This window comes from Sapajus apella, unplaced genomic scaffold, assembly GCF_009761245.1.
Source record: "Sapajus apella isolate SASKATOON/1434 unplaced genomic scaffold, GSC_monkey_1.0 scaffold45, whole genome shotgun sequence".
NCBI classification, from domain to species: domain Eukaryota; kingdom Metazoa; phylum Chordata; class Mammalia; order Primates; family Cebidae; genus Sapajus; species Sapajus apella.
In genome coordinates this window covers 11,021,011-11,031,493 of record NW_022436985.1, presented here as the reverse complement: position 1 = coordinate 11,031,493, position 10,483 = coordinate 11,021,011, and the positions used below count along the sequence as shown (strand labels likewise).

Sequence of the window (10,483 nt, the reverse complement as noted above, 5' to 3'; positions counted from 1 at the left end):
AAAAAAAAAAAAAAAAAAAAAAAAAAAAAGTCATGTCACATGCTTTTTCTTTTAAAAAAGGAAAGAAAGCTTGTCAATATAATATAGATTCTCATTTATACTGAGCTATGACTGTTTTATGGCAGAAAACTTCTTTCAAGTTATCTTTTTTGTTATTTTCATTACGAAAATATTACATCTTCATTGTAAAAAAATTTCCAACAGAATCCTTAAAAATGTAAGTCCCTTTTTAAAAACATGTTTTTATTTGTCTGAGGTAGCTGCTGTTGAAACTTTGATTTCTACCTTTTTGTCATGCATATTAAAATGTAAATATTTGTATACATACATAATTTCTTAATATGCCTCTTATTACATGGTTCTGAATTTGGTTTTCACTTAACAGTTGGTCATTATCCTCTTTCCATGTGAGACATATAAATTTGCCTCATACTTTCTAATGCCTTCCTATTATTTTATTTTACAGTTATAGCATTATTTATTATTTATTAATTGGCCATCTGTTGATGAATTTTAGATTTCTTATTTATTAGTAAGAGGAAACAAATTATTAGGAAGTATGTAATTGTCTTGCCACTAAATTACAGACAGACAGATCCGGCAAATACGTGCATTGAGAATACATTTTAGGCTAGATAGTAAATTAGCACTTCTGAATAAATGCGACTTCTGCTTTAGACTCTATTTTAAATAATGGTAAACAAAGTGAAGAAAGTGATGGAACAAATTTAGGAAAGGAATAACAGAGCTCTTTAGATTAAAACATTTAAAAATTTCATTTGCATCTAATTCTAAGCATGCTATGACAATTATATTCATAAGCAGACAAATTTAAAAGATGCAAATATGACTAATCTCCCCTCACTGAAAAGAAGACTGAGCTAGTATTCTGGAAAAGTTTTCCGTTTCATCTTATATTTCTAGAATATTACCTACATTTTAGAACTGGCTGGTTTTAAGCATTATTTAGAACTGCTAATAATAGTCTTGTGTAAATGCTTGAAATCACCCTAAACAAATTGTAGATTATTTACTGAATTCATTCTAACAGTATATTCTGTAACCTTGAAAGTTTTATCATGTGCCAAAAGTTAAGATGCTAACCTTTGGTATTACAAAAGTATAGGAATATAGAAATATAATCTTATAGAAGAAAGATTATGCCTCTGATAGCTATTTATGCACTCATTGTATTTCTCATTCTGTATTGTAATTGTCTGTACTCTAGTACCTCTTAGTGAAGTACTTTAGGTCAATGCCTGTGTCTTATTTAAGAATGAAAGAATGACTGCTAATCATATACATTACTATAAATTATTGTCTACAGTTTCAAAACCATTCAGCCATTGAACTTGTCTGACTAATTTTGCAGGAGATGATGGGGTAAAAAGAGATGTCAGGATTCCTATCCTAAATTTGCTTGTATAGTCTAGTAGTCAACTTGAGAGATATACACGTGTAAATAAGTAAATGTAATTTTTTAAAAGCCATAGAAACATATTCTGCTAAATGTTTATATGGCATTCAGAGAGAGTTATAAAGAAGATCAGAGGGATTTATAAAGAAGGGGGGGAAATGATAGGGGCTACACAGGAGTAGGTGGATAAAGTTATTAAAGCTTTCTTCAGAATTAGCATCTTAAAGGTCATTTGATAGTTAAGAGGAAAGAGCATTCCTTACATACTGTGGGACTGCAGAAGAATGAAGAATGAAGGCATAGATCAGCCTGGAACATTCAGGACACTAAATCATTGCAAGTAGGGTATCACAGGGTGTCTTGAAAGCAAGGTGTTATTTCATAAAGAGACTTACATGCCATGCCAAGAATTTGATCTTTCCACATATCTTGCCACTGAAGTGAATCTATATGCTTTCTAATTCTGGTTTTTTAATGGTTTTAATTTCTTCAAACATATTCTTGTTATGTAGTGTGTTTTAATTTCTTAAGCAAAAACAAGCCCAAAACTTTTAGTGACTCTCCATCACCTGAGGATAATCCTGCTTGACTGTTGGATCTCAGAAGGACTATCTATATGGGCATTCAGCCAGTGCAATCACACAAAACCCTGTGCTTGTAAGAGGCCCCTACTTCTAATATTCTGTAGTGCTGTGCCATCACCAACTTGAAATTCTTATTAAGTTTTTAACAAGCGATCTCTTATTTGCATGTTGCTCCTGGCACTACAAGTTATGTAGTTCGTCCTAAGTCCAGGAGATACCTCCTGTACTCTCAAGTTACTGAATCTGGATTCCTTGTGCCACTAGGATTGTAAAATAACCTTCAAATGGGCTGACCATGATAAAAATCTTAAATATTTTCAGTGAGGCAGACACAGCTGCCTCCTCTTCCAAAGGTTCTTCAGTCCTTAGTGACAAGAGAGTGAAGGCCAGTCTTCTTAACCCAGCCTTCCCCCATACATAAGTGAACTTTACAGAAACAGTGAGAATTGATTAATACAGGTATCACTGTAGCTTATTTCAAATTGAGCTTTACCTCATCGTTTTCATTTAATAATTGTATTATTAAAATTTTCATATTTATAATAGCACTTGGCTCTTATAAAAGACTTTGTACTTTCCAAAATCATTATACACATACTGTATTCTGAGACCAGGATTATAATGGGGAATAAGAAATTCAAATGACTTTAGTTGGAAAAAAATTTTAATCCACACTAAAATGAGCAGCTTCTCAAAACAGATGAGGTCCAGGAAGCTTCCTTTTAGTTGTCAGCGAATTAAAAAACTTTTTTCTTCTACTGTAGAAGTTCTACATTTACATCAACTAAATTGAAATTATCATCAGGGTAATTTAATTTTTGATACTTTTTAACTCTGCAAAGTCTGTAACTGAAAGATCATATTACAGGTGTCATATTTATTAAACGGATAAAATAACCTATGTCTCAGACGTAAGCGTGTGTGGGCACACAGTGGTGAACAGACAGACATGATTCCTGCCTTGGTAGAACTTACTAATGGAGAGGAAAAGAGAAAAAATCAAACACACAAGTAAATATATAATTACAAGTTGTGATAAGGTCTGTGAAGTTTGTTTGTTGTTTTTAAGTGCTACACACACACACACAGAGAGAGAGAGAGAGAATAACTAAGGAAGCCTGCTTTAGATTTGGTGGATAGAAAACATTTTCAGGAAGAGAAGACACAGCCTTGAATTTTTTAATAAGGATCCACCATCAGAAGGGCTTTGTGGTAGGAAGAAATTAGTGATTCTGAAGAACTAAAAGATTCATGAGTTTGAAGCCTAGTGAGTAAAGCGGAGATTATAAAAGTAGACACGGCCAGATAATTCAGGACCTTAAAGAGAGTTTCCCATTTGTTAAGAAAATGTGTCCTGATAAAGATTAAAATGTGTAACTTACTAAACATTTAAGAATACAACTTGGCATCTCTTTCTAACTGTAGCAAACTGCTCCTGCTGCAGTATTTGGATCTCTGAAACACACCATACTCAGTTAAAGTATGAGTTAATTGATCTTTAATTATAAAAGGACAATATATTTAACATATTTGAAACTACTAAGATTTTCTTGAAGCTTTTTCAGATTTTAAAATCAAAGAAGTAGAAAAGCATATACCACGTGTACATATCTAAATAATCATTAATTTACACTTTCCTCTTTTTTCCTCTTAATATTTTTTATATAAGTAATGAAGGCCAAGCTGGCTGCAGTGGCTCACACCTGTAATCCCAACACTTCGGGAGGCCAAGCAGGAGAATGGCTCAAGGCTAGAATTTTGAGACCAGCCTAGGCAACATAGCGAGATCCCATCTCTACAGAAAAAACATTTAACTAGCTGGGCATGGTGGCATGCACCTGTCTTAGCTATTCAGGAGGCTGAGGCAGGAGGATCTCTTGAACCCAGGAGTTTGAAGTTACAATGAGTCATGATTGTACCACTGCACTTCAGCCCAGGCAACAGACTCCATCTCATGAAAAAAAAAAAAAAAAAAAAAGAAAAGAAAAGCCAAGATGAGTGTGAAGATAACTAAGTGGGAACAACAAACACTCTGGAGCTACTAAAGATGCCTCAGCCATTGTTTGAGCATACTAATCGAATATGTATCTCTGTAATATAAGGATGAACAATACAGCAAATATAGGGAATAACTCTCAGGAAAAAATTTTGTTACAATGGGCTAATTTGATTCTTATTTATTTTTATTGTAGCCCACAAAAATGAATGGCTGTGAGGAATATTGTGAAGAAAAAATAAAAAGTGAAAGGTAAGAAAATAATTTTCAAAGTATTCATAATGCGTCTATCTATTTATCTATAAATGCTCTGAAGATTTTCATTTGTTTTCCAGTAAAATAGGCATTATTAAGTAAATTATGAAACTATGGCTGAATATTAAAAATGTTTTAAAATTTTCGGGCTAGGTGTGGCTCATGCCTGTAATCCCAGCACTTTGGGAGGCTGAGGTGGGAGGATCACTTGAGGTCAAGAGTTCAAGACTAGCCTGGCCAACATGGTGAAACCTCGTTCTCTACTAAAAACATAAAAACTAGCCAGGCGTGGTGACTCACACCTGTAATCCCAGCACCTTGGGAGGCTGAGGTGGGTGGATCACTTGAAGCCAGGAAGTGGAGGCCAGCCTGGCCAACATGGTGAAACCCGTCTCTACTAAAAATATAAAAACTAGCTGGGCGTGGTGACACACACCTGTAATGCTAGCTATTCAGGCAGCTAAGGCAGGAGAATCTCTTGAGTCCAGGAGGTAGAGGTTGCAGTGAGCCGAGATTGCACCATTTCACTCCAGCCTGGGCAACAGATTGAGGCTCTGTCTCAAACAAAAATAAGTTTTAAAATTTTTGTTACAAGGAGGTTCTAGTGACATAAGAAAATGTGTTTATTATACCATTGTTTCAAAAAGCAGTATTCTCTTAACCGTGGGAAAAAATGAATGAAAGAGTAACCTAATTGGAAATGTGCCAGCAATCATGATAGTGCCTGTCTTCTGCTAGAATTTATCTTTCAGCTTCTCTATTTTTCTGTACTTTAAAAGTTTTAAATTTTTTAATTAATAGGAAAATGAAACCAAAGAAAGTAAGAAAGTTTTTTAAAACCCACAAAAATACATCTTAAACAATTTCTAATATAAAATAAGGGTTTTTTTTTTTACAAAAATATATAGAGGGAAAGGTTTTATTTATATGAGGGAACTTGAAAAAGTTCATGAAAAAATAGAATTAAAAGATAAAAATATTAAATATAAATTTTATTTATTAACATAAGCTCCAACAAGTTTAGCACACTTTTGCAGGTGATACCAGCCATTTAATTAATCCCTAAAAAACTTAAAGTTCTGCAGATTTAACCATGTCAATGCAGTCTTTTTTACATGATTTACTGGACAAAAATGCATGCCCTTTACAAATTTTTTGAGATTGAGAAACAAAAACGTCAGAAGGAGCCAAATAAGGACTATAAGATGGATGCCTAGTAATTTCCCACTGAAGCTCACAAAATTGCCTTGTTTGATAGAGGAACGAGCAGGAACATTGTCATAGAGGAGGAAAACTCTCTAGTGAAGCTTTCCCAGACATTTCATGGATGTAGAGCTTTTTAACCCAGCAAAATTAGTGTTGTCACCCACAGTGGTTTAGAACAGAGGGAAACATCTGTCATAAAAGCAGCATAATTGTTGTCTGTTGACATTTTGGGAGCATTAGTCTATGTGCTGGTGTATACTAATGTCATCAGATGAAAGTACTCTGGAAAAAAAAAAAAAAAAGAAAGTACTCTGCTTTGTTCCCCCTGAATATCAGAAAGTTAAAAATGTATCTAGGCTTTTACCTAATCCTTTTTCACCTCACTTTAGCACTAAACACTGTACTCCTACCTAGTTTCTCTCCTAGCCATCCACCTTACCAAAGAGGGCATCTGTTTTGTACCCCCAGAATATTGAGAGCTTGTACTGGGTTTCATTACATTAAGTGAATAGTGTCCTTCTGGCCTCCTGTTGTAGCAAAAGGCTATGCCCATCAAGAGACTTCTTTAAATAAATTAAGATACATTCATATTTTGCAATAGTGGGCAGCTGCTGAAAAGAAGGAGAGAGAGCTATATGCTGATACAGTTGTAATCACTCATCCCTGTTGAAGGATAGAAACAAAACTACCACCTTTTCCATCCTAAAATGGTCTCCTTCAGTCTAAAGTTCAAAGACTTGGGATCTGTCTGAGGATAAATTTTAAAACTGTATTAAACCATTCTACTATGTCTCAGTTGTTTACATCTACCAATAAATTTTAAGAATTGTGGATTTGCTTTTCTTAATCAGACATTCTATTTTAAAATACTATAATAATTGTAGAGAATATCATTCAGGGCTATAATGTTTAAATTTAATTTGAGTACAAAAATGAAGAAAATGTTACAAATTTGTTTTGTTTTTATAGCTTAATTCAGAAGTCACAAGAACAGAAGACTGATGATGATGAAGTAACATGGGGAAGTGATGAATTGCCAATAGAGAGAACAAACCATGAAGATTCTGATAAAGGCAAGAATTTTAATTATAGTTTTTTCCTCAAAAACAATGAATAGGAAAAATAAGTGTTTTTAAATGATGATTTTCAGACTATATGGATATGTTGTTTGATATACTGTTTTACCATATGCGTACATTATTTGCTTTTTTTTTTTTTTTTTTTTTTTTTTTTTTCTGAGACAGAGTCTCGCTCTTTCTCCTAGGCTGGGAGTGCAGTGGTGCATTCTCAGCTCACTGCAACCTCCGCCTCCTTGGTTCAAGCAATTCTCCTGCCTCAGCCTCCCATGTAGCTGGAATTACAGGCGTGAGTCACCACACCTGGCTAGTTTTTGTATTTTTAGTAGAGAACAGGGTTTCACCAAGTTGGCCAGGCTGGTCTGGAACTCCTGATCTCAGATGATCCGCCCACCTTGGCCTCCCAAAATCCTGGGATTATAGGCGTGAGCCATCACACCCGGCCACATCATTTGCTTTTAAATATGAAGTGAAATCATGTAGACAAACATCAAAATTCATTTATATTACCAGATATTTGCACAGTTATATTCTAAAGTTCTCAGTGGCACCTAGGCTGGAGAGTACAGTGGCACAATCTCAGCTCACTGCAACCTCTGCCTCCCAAATTCAAGTGATTCTCCTGCCTCAGCCTCCCAAGTAGCTAGGATTACAGGTGCATACCACCATGCCTGGCTATGTTTCGTATTTTTAGTAGAGATGGGTTTCACCATGTTGGCCAGGCTAGTCTCGAACTCCTGACTTGAGGCGATCCGCCTGCCTCGGCCTCCCAAAGTGCTGGAATTACAGGCATGAGCCACCATTCCCAGGGGAGAATTATTATTATCCTAGAATCCCAAATTCATCTTTTATGATCAGAAGTCAATTGGTCTGTTTCACTATTACTGCCTTTTCATCTTATTACTGAGCCAATAGAGAAATGTAATTCTATCTAGTATTTCATTCCTCTTATTTTGTATCAGGAAGTGTTATATTAATATAATGAAAGAACATGGTTTTGTCATTCAAAGTCTTAGTTTGTTGTTGTTTTTAAGAAATTAACAGCTTAGGCTGGGCTTGGTGACCCACACCTGTAATCCCAGCACTTTGGGAAGCCAAGGTGAGTGGATCACCTGAAGTGAGGAGTTCGACCAGCCTGACCAACAGGCGAAACCCCGTCTCTTCTAAAAATACAAAAATTAGCCAGGTGTGGTGGCACATGCCTGTAATCCCAGCTACTTAGGAGGCTGAGGCCAGAGAATCGCTTGAACCCAGGAGGCAGAGTTTGCAATGAGCCAAGATTGTGCTACTGCAATCCAGCCTGGGCAATAGAGCCAGACCCTGTCTCAAAAACAAAAAAAAAAGAAATTAACAGTTTAATTAACACTTTTTTGACTTGGCTAGTCTGTTGTTATGTGTACAACGTGTGTCTAGCACTGTATCCCATGCTCATCCATCCAGCCTTTAAGTTCCTGTTGCATTCACATGCAGTTCTATAAAAGTTATTTCATATGAGTGTGTGTGTGTGTGCGTGTGTGTGTGTGTGTGTGTGTGTTTTGTATTCCCAACATTTTCCCCAGCTAAATGTTAAACTTTTTGAGGTATCTTGTATAGCTTTGTATCCCTCACAGTGCCAGCATTGTTGCCTATATATTAGCTGCATCAACAAAACACTTTAATCAGCTGATTGACATAATTAAAGCTACACTTTTGCAGTCTATAGCCAGAAGTTTCCCCTCCTTTTTTCTAGGATAATAGTGGCCTTCAATTATAAATAATTTTCATACAGCAGGTACTAAATCAGACCCATACCTCTTCTAAGATAGTTGACTCAACTCCCAAAGAACTCAAAGAATTCTTCATTTGCAAGCAGAAAAGTATCAAACGCCAGGGATAACTGGCACTGAGTGCCAAGGATGGATAGTGAAGAGAGAAATCAGTGTTCTGTGAAGAGAGAAATCAGTGTTCCTAATCTCCCATAGTAAGGAATTTCTAAAGTGACTCTCTTACTCTCCCCATGTGCTTAGAAGCTAATTTAAATGAAAAGTAGTAACAGAACTAAATTTGGTAACTTTTTGTAATTATTTCCTGGGGTTTTTTGGAGGGTGGGAGCAAGTAACAGTTTAAGTTGCATATGTTATGCAGATTAGAATTCAATTACAGATAAGCAGACTTGTAAAATTTAGGACAGCATTTCTCAAATTTGAGAACTTAAGGACCACTAAGAATGTTTTTGGACCAGTTTGAGTAACAATACCATTATTTTAGGTTGTCAGTCACTACTGGTGCCAGGGTAAGCAACACATTGCAACTCAAGGCACTGAAATAATGTAGTGTTTAGTTATAAGCTGGTTATTCAGGTGACCTAGGAAGTGCTTTTTATGTTATCTTGAAATTAAAGCAAAGCTTTAAAATACTTGTATAGAACTGGGGTCTGTTGGGGGAGCCAGGGGAGGGACAGCAGGGAGTGGGGAGGTTGGGGAGGATAACATGGGGAGAAATGCCAGATATAGGTGACGGGGGTGGGGGAGAGGGGGGATGGAGTCAGCAAACCACGTTGCCATGTATAATCCTGCATGATCAGCACATGTACCCCAGAATCTAAAGTACAATAAAATAAATAAATACCAAAAAAAATGCTTGTATAGATATACTGGCCTCTGTAGGTCAGCAAAGCCCAGTTTAAGAAAAACTAGGCTAAGATATATATAAATATATCTAAGATATATCTAAATATATTCTGCAATCAAGCTGTTTGTAAAAAGAACTTACGTACATATGTTTCACTTATGGTCATATTTTAGAGTAAAGTATTGAAGCAAAGGATATTGTCATTATAATTATCAATTACCTACTAAAATTATGGTTCTATTGGCTCTGTTGTAACAATTTAAAGGTATTTATTTAACTAAAAGTCTGTTTTTTAAAATAATTTCTGTTTGTCTTAACGCATGCCAATTTTGTATTTGTTTGACGTGCTGTTATTTTTTCACCTTTTCCCATCATTTATAAACCCTTTCTATATATATGAGATCAAGATTTTAGAGAGTGTGTGTGTGTGTGTGTGCACGTGCGTAATGGATCAGGGGAACATAAAATAGAGAATATTGTGAAGTTTGGCATTCTTCAGAAAAACCTGTCTTCTCGCACTATAACAGAATTCTATTGTTAAAAGAATCCCATTTACCATTATCTAGAATACTTCTTTTTAAAAATTTCCTACCTGTTATGTTGTTTCTGAAGTTCTGAGAACTGAGTACAATTACCTTTAAATGGCAGGTTTTGCAGGAGAAAAGAAACAAGCTGTCCCTAAGCTGCCCGTAATAAACTCCTTATCAAAAAAATTTTTAAAGTGCCGTTTGAGTCAAGAGAAGCAAAAAGAAACAACATAAACTCCTTTAGAACTTGTAAATAAATGAGAGCCGAGATCCTTAAAAACTTCAGAACATCAGTGAAATGTCTCCTTAAAAGTTGGGTATGAGAGTGTGCTAGGGCAGACTTCCCTGTGTTAATTGTAGTTGTCAGCCTACCTATTAATTCTATTGCCTTGTTAATTCTCTCAAAGACTCTCCTTTTGTAAGATCAGGTGAGAATGGACTGAAATTAGTTCACTTATTAGTTAAATTTGTTCTGGGGAAAATATTATTCGTTGTTGCATATTTAAAAACTTCCCTGGCCAGGCACAGTGGCTCACGCCTGGAATGCCAGCACTTTGGGAGGCCAGGGCAGGTGGACTGCTTGAGCCCAGGAGTTCAGGACCAACCTGGACAACATGACAAAATGCCATCTCTACAAAAAATTACCCAGGCATGGTGATTCTTGCCTGTAGTCCCAGCTACCAGAAAGGCTGAGGTGGGAAGATCACCTGAGCCCAGGTAGGTGGTTGAAGCTGCATTGAGCTGTGATGGTGCCACTGCACTCCAGCCTTGTCTACAGAACGACACTCTGTTTCTCTCTCTCTCTCTCTCTC

General features: G+C 36.0%; 1 protein-coding gene across 9 annotated transcripts in view; it reads left to right on the top strand.

The window, feature by feature from the left end:
- PTPN13 (protein tyrosine phosphatase non-receptor type 13) overlaps positions 1–10,483 on the top strand; it is a 208,489-nt gene that overhangs the window by 186,007 nt on the left and 11,999 nt on the right. For all 9 annotated transcript variants that reach the window (XM_032239688.1, XM_032239695.1, XM_032239689.1 and 6 more), the window contains 2 exons: positions 4,194–4,249; positions 6,428–6,531. In XM_032239688.1, coding sequence (XP_032095579.1) covers positions 4,194–4,249; positions 6,428–6,531 — 160 coding nt within the window. The remainder of the gene's footprint in view (positions 1–4,193; positions 4,250–6,427; positions 6,532–10,483) is intronic.